The sequence below is a fragment of the Theropithecus gelada genome, chromosome 15 (assembly GCF_003255815.1).
Source record: "Theropithecus gelada isolate Dixy chromosome 15, Tgel_1.0, whole genome shotgun sequence".
Lineage (NCBI taxonomy): Eukaryota > Metazoa > Chordata > Mammalia > Primates > Cercopithecidae > Theropithecus > Theropithecus gelada.
The window spans coordinates 15,929,891-15,944,676 of NC_037683.1; the positions used below are offsets into that span (position 1 = coordinate 15,929,891).

General features: G+C 37.9%; 1 protein-coding gene across 2 annotated transcripts in view; it reads left to right on the forward strand.

Moving 5' to 3' along the window:
• Window positions 1-7,124: 7,124 nt before the first annotated feature.
• The window catches only part of STRBP (spermatid perinuclear RNA binding protein), a 60,704-nt gene continuing 53,042 nt past the window's right edge, over window positions 7,125-14,786 (forward strand). Inside the window, exons 1-3 of one of the 2 annotated variants that reach the window (XM_025359911.1) lie at window positions 7,125-7,301; window positions 10,389-10,491; window positions 12,122-12,342. In XM_025359911.1, the coding sequence (XP_025215696.1) occupies window positions 12,161-12,342 (182 nt within the window). In that variant the 5' untranslated portion in view covers window positions 7,125-7,301; window positions 10,389-10,491; window positions 12,122-12,160. The remainder of the gene's footprint in view (window positions 7,302-10,388; window positions 10,492-12,121; window positions 12,343-14,786) is intronic. The other variant, XM_025359910.1, reaches the window with a different exon arrangement.

Genomic DNA, 14,786 nt, shown 5'->3' on the forward strand with positions numbered 1-14,786 from the left:
AAACCTCCTTAAGTGGCCTCCTTCCTTCCACTCTTATACAGTGTTTTCAACATAGTAACCATAGTGATCTTTTAAAGATATGACTTAGATGTTGTCATTCTGTGCTGAAAACCCTTTAAGGGCTCCCCATCTCAGAGTAAAAGCTATAGTCTTCAAAGTGACCAGAAGGACCCTAAATTAGGACTTGACAAACTGACCCATGACCAAATTTGGCCCATTGCCTGTTTTTGTATAACCAGTGAGCTAAGAATGGTTTTTATACTTTTAAGTGGTTAAAAAATATCAAAAATTGATCTTTTTTGATGTGAAAATTACATGTAATTCAAATGTCAGTGCCCATAGTTAAGTTTTATTGGAACAGAGCCACACCCATTTGTTCACATATTTTGTATGGCTACATTTGCACCACAAAGGCAGAGTTGAGTAGTAGAGACCTTATGGCATCAAAAGCCTGATAATGTTTACTATCTGGCACTTTAAAGAAAAAGTTTGCCAGTCTCTGCCATATATGGTCTGGTCCCATCACCCCCACCTTTCTGATGTCTCTGCCCTCGTCTTCCAACCCACCCCACTGCAGGCACTTTGGACTCATTAATATTCTTCCACTTAATGCAGGCACACCCTTCCTTGGGACCACTGCTTTAACTCTTTCCCCTCCAGAAGTCCTCAATTCATAGATAAGCTGCATGGCTAACTGTTCACCCCATCAAGTCTTTGCTTAAGGTGCCGCCTTTGCAGTGAACCCTTAATTATCTGTTTAAAATTGCACTCCCCCTCCATGTATTATCTGTGTGTGCTTACTCCGTTGCCTTCTCAACTTCCTTGCTTTTCCAAGCATTTCACACCTTCTGACATACTGCTTAATTTTCTTATTTTTTGATTATTTCCCTCTTCTGGGCTTAAACCACAAGGGCAAAGATTTTTGTCTGTTTTGTTCACTGTTGGTAGCCAAAGTGCCTAGGACAGTACCTGGGGTATTATAGGTGTTCATAAATACTTGTTGAAATACATTGAATTTTTGGTTCTTTCATCAAGTGAGTCATCTGTCTGGCTGAATGTTGTTTTGTCACATAAGGTGCCAGTGATTGAGAAGGGCTAATAACTGTTTATTTTAGTGAAGAGATATGTTTTTCTATTTTCCACTCCTTTGATTGGTTATTCAATAAGAGCTTTTCCATTTTGCTCACTGACAGTCAATATTCAGGAATCTCATTCCAGTTCGACTTAGCTGGCTCATTCAGTTTATTTTAGGTTTGGATTATAGCCATCACATCATCTTTGTACATACCGTTAGTTGAGAAAAGACCTTTTGGCCTCTGCCCATTATTGCAAGCCTTCAAGTGATATGGTAGAATAGAGCTTTTCCCCCATTTTAGGTGTTTTTGGGTAAGGAGGAATAACTGGAGTTTGGAACTGGGTGAGGATTTTATATTAGCTGTTGATTAGTAATTGATAGGTTTAACCTTCTTGCATGTGCCTTAAAAAAAAAAAAACATAAAAAGGAAACTTCCAGAAGAAAATATGGAAACTCAGTGTTCTTTTCACATTAGTAGTGCATAGAAATAATGCCACCATGTAGAGAAAGTTGAATTTATTTGAAGGGATTTGGGGAGAGTATTGGATTTATTATGTATTTGCTCTTTTTTTTTTTTTTGAGATGGAGTCTCACTCTGTTGCCCAGGGTAGAGTGCAGTGGCACGATCTTGGCTCACTGCAACCTCTGCCTCCTGGGTTCAAGTGATTCTCCTGCCTCAGTCTCCCGAGTGGCTGGGATTACAGGTATGTGCCACCATGTTTGGTTAATTTTTGTATTTTTAGTAGAGACAAGGTTTCACCGTATTGACCAGGCTGGCCTTGAACTCTTGACCTCAAGTGATCCACCCACCTCGGCCTCCCAAAGTGCTGGGATTACAGGTGTGAGCCACCGTGCCTGGCCCCTTAGTGTCTTCTGAGTTGATTCATCTTTGTATTCGCCGTACTACTAAGCATATACATACAAATTAATAGGCAATTAGTAAGTATGTATTTACTTGTAAATCTCACATAATTTATCTTAAAGTGATCTTCTTGGAGAGCCAGTGAGGTGTCTTTTTCTAATTTTTTCTTGCCCATATTTAATATAATAGATGTGTGGTGGTTCTTTCATAATGAAATAAAACCTGTTTATTTTTACATAACTTGTTTTAGAGAGGTGGCTTGTATTAGTATTAGCAAAATTGAAGGTTTCCTATTCAGTTACTGTTTTGAGAATTTACTGGATTCCATAACAAACTGTTTGCAAAACATTACTTGGGATTTTTAAAGAAGGTATTTTTATATTCTCTCCATTGTATTTTAGGGAAAAAAAAAATCCCTAAATATTTAAGTTTCATAGTTTGAATATAGATAGCATAGTTGTTTGTTAGTTTTCAGATTTTTATTTTTATTTTTGAGATGGAGTCACGCTCTGTCGCCCAGGCTGGACTGCATTGGTGCAATCTCAGCTCACTGCAAGCTTCACCTCCTGGGTTCACGCCATTCTCCTGCCTCAGCCTCCCAAGTAGCTGGGACTACAGGTGTCTGCCACCATGCCTGGCTAATTTTTTGTATTTTTTAGTAGAGATGGGGTTTCACCATGTTAGCCAGGCTGGCCTCGATCTCCTGACCTTGTGGTCCGCCCACCTCGGCCTCCCAGAGTGCTGGGATTAACAGGTATGAGCCACCATGTCTGACCTAGTTTTGAGATTTACCCAAAAACTTGGAAAACTTATGTCTACACAGAAACCTGCACATGAATGTTTTTGGGAATTTATTCATAAGTGCCAAAATTTGGAATCAGTCAAGATGTCCTTCAGTAGGTGAATGGATAAATTGTGGTATATCCATACAACAGAGTATTATTCAGCAATAAAAAGAAATGAGCTATCTATGAAAAGATGGAGAAACCTTAAATGCATATTGCTAAGTGAAAGAAGCTAGTCTCAAAAGACTACATATGACATATAATTCCAACTATATGACATTCTTGAAAAGGCAGAATTATAGACTGTGGTAAAAATTAGTGGTTACCAAGGGCTTGGGGGTGGGGAAGGTGGGAAGGTCAGATAGGTGGAGCACAGGGGATTTTCAGGGGCATTAAACTAAAACTGTTTTATATGATACTGTAATGGTGAATGCATGTCATTTGTAAAAATCCATAGAATGTACAATGCGAAGAGTGAACTCTTTTTTTTTTTTTTTTTTTGAGACAGAGTCTCGCTCTGCCGCCCAGGCTGGAGTGCAGTGGCGTGATCTTGGCTCACTGCAAGCTCCGCCTCCCGGGTTCATGCCATTCTCCTGCCTCAGCCTCCCGAGTAGCTGGGACTACAGGCGCCCGCCACCTCGCCCGGCTAGTTTTTTTTGTATTTTTTAGTAGAGACGGGGTTTCACCGTGTCAGCCAGGATGGTCTCGATCTCCTGACCTCGTGATCCGCCCGTCTCGGCCTCCCAAAGTGCTGGGATTACAGGCTTGAGCCACCGCGCCCGGCCGCGAAGAGTGAACTCTAATGTAAACTATGAACTTTAGTTAATAATAATGTATCAACATTGGTTTATCAGTGGTAACAAATGGTACCACATTAAGGTAATATGTTCAGAACAGGAGAAACTATGTGTGGTGGGTAGTGGGGAGAAGAGGTATATGGGAGTTCTTTCCACTTTCCACTCAACTTTTCTATAAACCTAAAGCTGCTCTAAAAAATAATCTCCATTAATTGAAAAAATGTGCTCAATTAACAAGCGACACACATTCCTTTATAGGTAATGCCACCTTCTGCGTAAGCTGTTCTTACTAAGGAGAGCATAGTTAATATTTTTCTAGGCTCAGTTTTTCAGAGAAATGTACATATATCTGATGTATAAACAAAATGTTTTTTTTATAGGAAATTTGAGATGTGTTTTTTCCCCTGAAACCATTTATTGAGTGTATACTATTTGTAAGATATTATTAGGTATTTTAGTTTGGAGTAGATACCTGTCCATTTAGTTTGGAGTAGATACTAGTCACCCCATTTCATGGGTGAGAAAACTGACTCAGATAAGGGAAGTGGTAAAGCTGATGCTTGACTTCAAAGCCTCTGTGCTCTATGGTCACATAGAATTTTTTTTTTTTTTTTGGAAATAGCTGAAGTTTGTCCTCTATAGGAAATGTAAGTCCTTTGGAGCCAAAACAATATTAAAGAGGATTGTCTAGATATGAATCTTGGCTCTACTGTTTATAGTCTTATTTAGGTTGTGTTATTTGTTTATGCTTTAGTGTCCTTATGTGTTAATTGGGGACAGTAATTGAGATTGTTGGGAGACTTGAGTTAATATATGAAAAGTCTTAGAACAGTGCCAAGTATAAGTGTCTGAGCTACATACATGTTATCTCCTAATTAATAGTGGAATTATTTCTCATTTTGTTGAGAAAGGAAACAGAGACCCAAGGAAATTGACTCTTTGAGTCACATAGCTTCTAAGGTCACATAGCTATTAACTAGCAAAGTTAGTTTTTAAAAAAATTTTAAGACCAGAATTTTATCCCCTAAGTAGACCTTTTTTTTTTTTTTTTTATTAAGAAAAACTCTTAAAAGCGATTGTGGTTTCTCCATGTCAGTTTAGAGTAAACCAGATATATTATAAATTTGGCCTTTTTCTCAATCAGATTGATAAATAGTGGGGAAAAAGCATTGGTCTATAATTCAGATTCCAGACCATGTCTTGTCCCTGGTTTGCTGATTCTGTTTCATTTATAAAATGAGGGTAGAGTTGGTCAGATGATTTTTAAGTTTGTTTTAAAGCACCAATAGAACATACAGTGATATTACAGTGAATAGAGATACAGGTTTTTTTTTTGTTTTTGTTTCATGAGTTGTTGCACTATGCTGTCATACTCTGAAGTTCCCAGAGGTTCTTGATGTTAGGGTAGTTACCCTCCATGCTAAATGACTGTGGAGTGCTGTACTTTTATATTGGTGATCCGTGATTTTTTCCACTACATCTGACGCTGTTTCACATGGTATTGTTCTTCCTCTTCTGCCTTCAATCTATTCAATTATTTTGAGACCAGGGTCTTGCTCTGTTGCTCAGGCTGGAGTGCAGTGGCGTGTTCATGGCTCACTGCGGCCTCACCCTACTGGGCTCAAGTGATCCTTCCACCTCAGCTTCCTGAGCACCTGGGACTACAGGCATGTGCCACTATGCCCACCTAATTTGTTAATTTCTTTTGTAGAGATGGGGTCTCACTGTGTTGCCCAAGCTGCTCTTGAACTCCTAGGTTCAAGTGATCCCCCTGGCCTCAGCCTCCCAAAGTGCTGGGATTACAGGCATGAGCCCCCATGCCTGGCTGGCTCCACCTTTTTTTTTTTTTTTGAGACAGAGTCTTGCTCTGTCACCCAGGCTGGAGTGTAGTGGCGTGATCTTGACTGACTGCAAGCTCCGCCTCCCAGGTTCACGCCATTCTCCTGCCTCAGCCTCCTGAGTAGCTGGGACTACAGGGGCCCGCCACCAAGCCCGGCTAGTTTTTTTGTATTTTTAGTTTTTGTATTGTTAGTTTGTATTGTTAGTTTCACTCTGTTAGCCAGGATGGTCTAGAACTGGCTTCACTTATGTAAAGAAAGCTTATGTACTTTGTTTCTGTTATTGACTGAACACATAGCAATCCTTTTTGGCTGCTGGATTCACAGCTAAATAGTGAATAGCCGAATCCCTTAGAATGGAGTAGGGTTGGGAATGGGAGATGCTGAAGACTTTAGTTATATAGTAAGGTCTTTATATGAAAGGTATAATTTTAGTATTATATTTAGTATTATGTTAGACAGAACATTTTTGAGATATCTCTTGTGGGATCATATTTTAATCCCTGTTTTTTGATTGTCCAAAAGGATCCCATGAATTGCAGCACTTGTGCATTCCTTCTTTAATGTGATATGAGTAGTAATAAAGTAAGTCCTATTTATTAGAACCTGTTCTGTTAAATAGTATCATTATTTTTTTAAAGAGATAGGGTCTCGCTTTGTTGCCCAGTCTGGTCTCGAACTTCTGGCTTCAAGCAATCCTCTCATCTTGGCCTCCCAAAACACTGGGATTACAGGCATGAGTCACCTCACTTGGTCTAACTGATAATATTAAGAAACTGTTACTGACAATAGGGTGTTTCCTTATTAAAGAAAAGTTAGTTTAAAGGAAAGATATTTAAATGAAGAGAAAGTTATTTTCTTTGTGAATTTATATGATATATGGTATGTAAATTATGTCGTCTTATAGCCACATAGTTAAAGCATGTGCTGTATTTCGATGTTAGCTCTGCTTTCTTTTTTTTTTTTTTTTTTTTTTTTTTTAATTTTTTTCTTCTTGTAGCTGGGTTTATAATAAGGTATTTCATCGTGCTCAGAAAAGTTTACTTTTACTCTGTCTGGAATAAAATCTCATAAAAGTGGAACAAAATAGATAACAATGATTAGGCCTTTGGATAGAAATAATGCGGTGGAATTCTGGTGAGAGACATCCAGGGGTAATGAAGTCAGGATCTAGTGAATATTCAGGAGTCTGGCATAGCAGTGCATACAGGCCCAGCGATAAATAGGGTCTTTTGGGAGTTAGGGAGTAGAGTCAACCAAGCATGCTGAATTTTAGACTGAAAAAAAATTAAAGAACATTGTGCCAACATGTACTCTTTAACGGCAGTATCCAATGTAAAAGCATCATGGAATAATCATCATGGTGTTGTATTTTCAGGTGTCTTTACTGAATTTTCAGATGGATCTGAGCAATGCCAATTTCTAATTGAAAATCCGATGGTTAATTGCAACATTGTTGCCGTCAGTAGTAGTGTTACTCTTTCAGGTGGTGCTTCTTGACTGAATTTCTTTGCAAATGTATTTATCTCATTGAGTACAAGTCAGCCATCTGCCACATTGTAGCTACAGGAGGCTTGCTTTTCTGGCCATATCACCTATGCTCCTGGGCCCAGACCTTCAAATATGTGTTAGCTTTTTGTTCGAACTTAGGGAATTTTCCTCTGTTGAGTTTATTTCTTTTTTATCAGGAACATGTTTATGGGCTGCACACTCAGATTGGAAGCTAATAGTAAATAAGCATTTTTGAAGTTGTTTTCCTCTTCTCTTGCAGGTGTGTTCCAGAGAACAAGCCTTCAAACATATTTGCTGTATTGACACTGAGCTGTCAGGGGACTCAGGCTTATGAGGAGGTATTGTTACACAAAACAGTGTCTAGTGAAGACGACAAGAAAGAGGGGAAAAGATCGGAAAAAGAAGCTAAAATACTATAGAAAACCATGGTAGGTTATTGTGGATATTTTCATAATTTAGTTACAAAAGACTCTAGTTAAAATTGGAAATGTTAACAGTGAGGGCAAATGAAAAACAATGGTGTTAATTTTTGGCTTTAGTGTATCATATAAAGATGGCACTCTACTATTCAAAGCGAATGAATTCAGATTTATTACAAGCCCTGTAAACCACAAGGTAGGGCCCCGTGAGCCTGTTGACCATGAATTATTAAAGGAGGAAATGCTCATAAATAATATTTTCTAATAAAACTGGCATTAGCAAACTGATACAAATAGCTATGTTTTTAAGTTCAGTTTTTTTCTCGTGGAAATTAAAAATTCTGAACCAGTCCTTTAATTAGTGATATGAATGATGTAGAAGTTTATAATATGTGTGAATGTTTAACTGAAAAAGCCACCTCTTTCACATACTTTTCGAATAATAGGGTCAAGTGCTGAGTATAGTAGGGGCACTGAATTGAGAATCAAAGAGACCTTGCTTTTTGTGAAGAGTTCAGACCTAAATTGAATTTGTGATGTTAGATGAGGTCATAATCTCTGATGCCTAGGCTTTTAATTGGTAAAATGTGCTGATTTTTTTTTCCCCTTAGTATTATGAGTTCTGGAGGGTGTTATGTGAATTTTTTTCTCCTAAGTAGAAGCGAGAAAAGGTTTCTTTTTTTCTTTTTTTTTTTTTTTTTTAAGATGGAGTCCCAACCTGTCACCCAGGCTAGAGTGCAATGGCGTGATCTCGGCTCATTGCAACCTCCGTCTCCCAAGTTCAAGCGATTATCCCTGCCTTAGACTCCTGAGTAGCTGGGATTACAGGTGCCCGCCACCATGCCCAGCTAATTTTTTGTATTTTTAGTAGAGACGGGGTTTCGCCATGTTGACCAGGTTGGCCTCGAACTGACCCCAGGTGATCCACCTGCCTCAGCCTCCCAAAGTGCTGGTATTACTACAGGCATCAGCCACCGTGCCCGGCGAAGATTTTAAAAACACATTACAAATGAGAGAAAAAGCAGAAAATATTAATCACCAGTATGTTTCGAATATGTTGTTTAGCTGGTCTGTTGGTGATTATGTTTTTTGTTTTTGTTTTTGTTTTTGGGACAAGGTCTTGCTCTATCATGCAGGCTGGAGTGCAGTGACATGATCACAGCTCACTGCAAACTCCAACTCCTTGGGCTCAAAGTATCTTCTTTCTTTAAGCCTCCCAAGTAGCTGGGCCTTAGAGGTGCAAGCCACCACATCTGGCAAATGTTTAAATTTTTTGTAGAGACAGGGTTTTGCTTTATTGCCCAGGCTGGTCTGGAACGCCTTGGCTCAAGGAGTCCTGCTGCTGCCTTAGCCTTCCGAAGTCCTGGGATTATAGGCATGAGGCACCATGCCCAGCCTGGTGGTGTTTTTTTAAATGTTACTTGCTTTTAAAACTATTTGTGCCAAGGATTATAACTTAATCAGCTGACTCCTTAGAGAAGAAATTCTGATATTTTAGATCTAGATGGTGGGAACAAATGTTAACTTGGGATTTTCCCTGTCATTTAGTTATGTGGTGAAATGTGAAAAAACCACACTGATTCTTTTGTATCTTACCATGTGAATTATTTACCTCTCATTCTGCTCATTTCTTATAGTCTTGATATTCTTAACAACTAAAAGAAATGCTTTATTATTTGTCAGAATGGATGAAGATGTCTTCCTTAGTTTATTCTTTTTAAATTCAGCTTAGATTTTCTGTTGTATAAATTTTGTGTTTTTACATAATTTAATTGATGAGTATTTTCTGGTTTCTCTTATTACTTGCCTTTTAGATCTCAGATTGCAATGAGAATTTTCTCTTTCTGCATAGTTCTTCTGATAAAATTTTTTGTCTTTTTTTTTTTTTTTTAAGAAACGGAGTCTCGCTCTGTTGCCCAGGCTGGAGTGCAATGGCACGATCTCGGCTCACTGCATCCTCTGCCTCCCAGGTTCAAGTGATTGTCCTGCCTCAGCTTCCTGAGTAGCTGGGATTCCATGTGTGCGCTACCACACCCGGCTGATTTTTGTTTTTTTTAGTAGAGATGGGGTTTCACCATGTTGGCCAACTCCTTGACCTCTGATGATCCATCCTCCTCGGCCTCCCAAAGTGTTGGGATTACAGGTGTGAGCCACTGTGCCCAGTCTGATTTATTTTTTTAATACTCAAAGAAAATCTGTTGTTTAGCGCTTATTTGAGTAAATAAAATTTCTCTGCATTTCTTCAGTTTTTCCTGTCACCGTTGTTTCTTTTTTTCTTTTTTTTTTTTTTGAGATGAAGTTTTGCTCTTGTTGCACAGGCTGGAGTGCAGTGGCGTGATCTCAGCTCACTGCAACCTCTGCCTCCTGGCTTCAAGCGATTCTCCTGCCTCAGCCTCCCAAGTAGCTGGGATTACAGGCATGCACCACCACGCCTGGCTAAATTTATACTTTTACTAGAGACAAAGTTTCTTCATGTTGGTCAGACTGGTCTCAAACTCAGGTGATCTGCCTGCCTTGCCCTCCCAAAGTGCTGGGATTACAGGCGTGGGCCACCATGCCCGGCGTGTCTACTGTTGTTTCATAATGCTTATCCTGTCACATCCAGTAGAATGTTAGATGTCACATGTTTAGATTTAACACTGGCAGTGTTATTTGTGTGATAAATGACAAATGTTTATGTAATGTAGCAGGATGCAGTTTTGCTCAGGTGTGGCCAGTGTGCAGGACCAGGTAATTTAGCAAGTACATAAGCCTAGCTAACAGCCTAGCATTTCCAACTCTTTTGTTCTCTAGTACTTATTTTGGGATATATGAATATGTCTCACTAAGTGTTTAAAAAATTTGTTTCTTTGTGGCAAACTGCACCAGTTGGAAAACTGGTTGTGGACGTTGAGCAGGAAAAACATCTGGGCAGGTGATTTTTATTGAGAGAAAGAAAAGCTTTATAATCTATTTTAGCTGTGTTTTTATATAATGATGGAGGTTTTCAAATGATTACCTTTTCAACCAAAGTTTTCTTTGCTTTATAGAGGACAGTGACACTATAGTGTTAATTTACTGTTACCCAAAAATAATGTGATTTTTAAACATAGATATTCAGACAAGAACAAAAGAGACAAGACTGTTCATAAAAATTGAGAATGTTTTAGTTTGCGATGGACTTCAAAACAAAATATTTACCATGTACTAACACATAATTTCATGTAAGTAAAGACAGTATAACCAGCTTTTAAATAGAATATTTTAGGCTTTATGGAAAACTCACTAAGTTATCCTTGTTCATTTTGCTGTGTATTGGTATAAGTGTGTTCGTGATATTTGTAAATTTGGAAAAATTTAAAGGTTTTTGCATGTGTGACTCATGAGTGTATGGAATCTACTCTGTTAAATTTTCATGAAATTCATTCATTTTCTGGGTGCTGGTCTGTTGCACTGATTTGATATTTCATTTTAGTTAATGGTACCACCCATCCATCTTTGTAGAGTATTTCTTGATACTCTCATTTATGTTTTTCCCCAAATGAGCTTTAAAATGATTTTTGTTGAGGTTTAAGTAAATCAATCCTGAGGAGATTTTGATTGAGAATATAATGTATTTGAAAGTTAGCTTGTCATTTTGCAGTGTGTATTTTTCCCACTCTGCATTTGGAATGTCTCCCACTAATCTATTTAAAAAATTAAAGCCTTGCACCAAAGGTTTGAATGTTAAATAGTGAACACTATTTTAATGTTTTTTAATAGTTTTCTTATAGTGTTCACAGATAACTTTTTATTTTGTATTATTCTATATTGTGAAATCCCACATTCTAAAATTTAAATAGAGATATGGGTCTTACTCTGTTGCCCAGGTTGGAGTGCAGTGACACAGTGGTAGTTCACTTAACCTTGAACTCCTGGGCTCTAGGGATTCTCTTGCCTCAGCCTCCTGAGTAGCTAGGACTATAGGTGCCTGCTACCATGTCCAGCTAACTTTTTTTATGTTTTGGAGAGATTCTATCTTGCTACATTACCCAGGCTGGTCTCCAACTTCTGGCCTTCAAGCGATCCTCCCACCTCAGCCTCCCAAAGTGCTGGATTATAGGCATGAGCCACCATGCCCAGCCCTGAAATCTTAATTTTTTTAAGGTTAGAAGTCTTTGGCAGTTTGGAAAGGTTAGAAGTCTTTGGCAGTTTATGAGTCACTCACCATCCTGCATTTCTGGGACTCTCTTGAAGCTAAGAAGTATCTGATTCTTGTAGATGATGCATGATGTGGATGACATTTTTGAAGTATTATTCAGAATATGTCAGTTCAGCTAAAAGATAACTTTATTCGTTTATTTTAGAGACAGAGTTCACTCTGTTGCCCAGGGTGGAGTGCGGTGGCATGATCTCGGCTCACTGCAACCTCTGCCTCCTCAGTAGCCGGGACTATAGGTGCATGCCACGACACCCGGCTAATTTTGTATTTTTAGTAGAGACGAGGTTTTACCATGTTGGCCCGCTGGTCTCAAACTCCTGACCTCAAGTAATCTGCCCACCTCAGTCTCCCAGAATGCTGGGATTACAGGCATGTGCCACTGTGCCTGGCCAAGATAACATTATTTATAAATAATGCCAAGAGTGACTGAGGTGAATCTTACCAAAACATGAGTGGAAGATCTCTCATTTTCTGGTGAGGAGTTCAATAGAATGCGGTTTTACTTCCCACTCCTGAGCAGTTTTTTCTTGTTTCAGTATTAACTCTTACAGTAGACAGTCAGTGCTATGGATTGGCTAAAGATATAGTTGTATATTATCCTTTTCAGGTGATGTTTCTTTTGTTGAAGTAATTGTTTCCATTCTTCTTAACAGAGATCTATTCGATCTTTTGCTAATGATGATCGCCATGTTATGGTGAAACATTCAACAATCTATCCATCTCCGGAGGAACTTGAAGCTGTTCAGAATATGGTATCTACTGTTGAATGTGCTCTTAAACATGTCTCAGATTGGTTGGATGAAACAAATAAAGGCACAAAAACAGAGGGTGAGACGGAAGTGAAGAAAGATGAGGCCGGAGAAAACTATTCCAAGTGAGTGTGGACTGACCTCTGGGACGCTGTGCTAGAGTGCACAGCAAAGCTCTAAGGTCTGCTGGATTGAGTGTGTGTTAATGCTGTTTTTTGGATTTTGTCTTATGTTTATATAAGACTATAACCAAGGAAGTAAATGTTACATGAGATTTTCTGAGTTAAATTTGAAAGGAAAGCAAGAAAAGAATAAAGATTAGAGCCAGAGAAAGAAAATGGACCTGTTTAGGATCCCTTTTGAGAGAACACCAAGTCCTTTAAAATCATTATGTTTGAAAGTTATGATCTTTTTCCTGTGTTGATTCAGCCTCCTAAATTTTGAAATAAATAGTGTTTTTGATCTCTGGGGAGATCATAAAGTATCATTTTTGTAAGGCATTTAAAAATCCTTGCATAGAAGAAAGAGTGTAGGAAAATATATTTTAAAGGTATTTTTGACTATATCTACCTCATTGATTCCCAGAAATTTAGCAGTGTCTTGCATATCGTAATTGCTATTTGTATATTTGTGGATTGGATAAAGATCTAATGGGAGCCATACCCTTCAACAATTATAGTAGCATATTCTGAGTGCTGTGACAATAATAGATTAGTGAAACTGAAATGGTACCTGGAGTTAGATTATAACCTTTTTATGCCAGGCTAAGCTTAAAGTTGCTGTTTTGAGCAGTTGTCACTATGATTGGAATAAGTGTCTTAACTTTGAAAGATGGAACTCATTTGACTATACTGTATGAATAAATTTAAAAACATTGCTTTGGCTACAATTTGTAAATGAAAGAGGTTACAGAGTTTTTGCAGCTTTTAACTTTAAATCAATGTGGTAAATAATAGTAGAAAAGTATTGATAAATGGATTTTTTTCACTGAAAGGTAGTATAACCTTTTTTATCTTCAGATGAAAGATACTCAGTGTGTCAGTTTTATTGCTGAAGAGCATAATTTTTTTTTTAACTATTTACAGGCAGTTTATACGTTGTGTCTGGTCATAGTCTTGTCAGTTTGAAGGTTCTTGGAAATGTAGTGTAATTTTTCTCATGTATGATGTCTGTACAAATGTTACTGTTAGATTTAGAGTTCATGTTCATTAGTAGTATCTAATTATTTAGTTCTATGTGTATCTCAGCTCTTGTGCAAGTTAAATAGTCATGCATTCTAGATTTAAATTGCACTTTGCTACATGTTTATGTCATGTTAAAAACTTCTTTTATTGTGGTAAAATATATAACATAAGATTTGCTATTTTTACTGATTTTAAGTGTACATTTCAGTGAAGTTTAGGTCTTTTTAATTTTCTAATTTTGTTGCTTCTCAAGCCTGGCATATTTTGGAAAGCACTCCTATAGACTTGCTTAACTGGATGAGGTCTGTGATTTAAAGACTTTTACAGGATAATATGCTCCACACTTTTATTTGAAGTTTTATTTTTATTTTTTTAGAGATAGGGTGCTCTGTTGCTCAGGCTGGAGTGTAGTGGTGTGATCATAGCTTATTGTAGCCTTGAACTCCTGGGCTCAAGTGATTCTCCTACATCAGCCTCTTGAATAGCTAGGACTGTAAGTGTGTGCTATCATGCCTGGCTAATTAAAAAAAAATTTTTTTTTTTTTTTGAGAGACAGCATCTTGCTACATTGCCCAATCTGGTCTCGAATTCCTGACCTGAAGCAATCCTCCTGCTTTGGCCTCACAAAGTGCTGGGATTACAGACATGAGCCACCATGCCGTGCCTGGATTTTAAAATACACTTCTGTGTGTGGATGCTCTTGGTTGTCTATATACAGTCTTTCCGTTTTGTGGAATAGTCCCTGGTTGAGCCCTTGCCTGTGATCCTTCCCATGTGGTGGAACTCAAGGAGCGCAGAATGATTCTATTCTTATATCAGAGGCAGGCATGTCTTCCAAGGACAGAGTTGTATTCTGGTAATAAACATATATTGTGTGCCTGGTGAGTGTTAAACACTCTGAAGGACACAGAGATGGGTGGGGGGTAGCTTGTATTTATTAAGCAATTAAGCATTTTCCATTGCTAGGCACTGTTAGGCAGCTTTTACCTATGCTCTCTTAATTTGACTTAATGCTTTACCTTTTTAAAAATGGATTCAAAAGTCAACTTATACAAGGTCCTACAATATATATTATTAGGAATATTATAATTTTGTTAATTTTAAGAAATTTACATATACTAAATTCAAATACATTGGGTTGCTTGCTTTACAGTAATTGCTGTGGTCCGGTTTTTAAATTCAAATTCAACTGTGTGAATTAGGAATTTATTTTCTGCTCAATCATGCTGTCTTCTACCTGTGGGCTAATAAGACCAAGTATATCATAATTTTGGCTTAGAATTTAATAACTGAGCTAATAATAGCTACTGTTTATTGAGTGCCAACTATTGTACCACAGTAGTTTTCCTATTATCTCGCAACAAATCTACTAGTCTCTAATATTA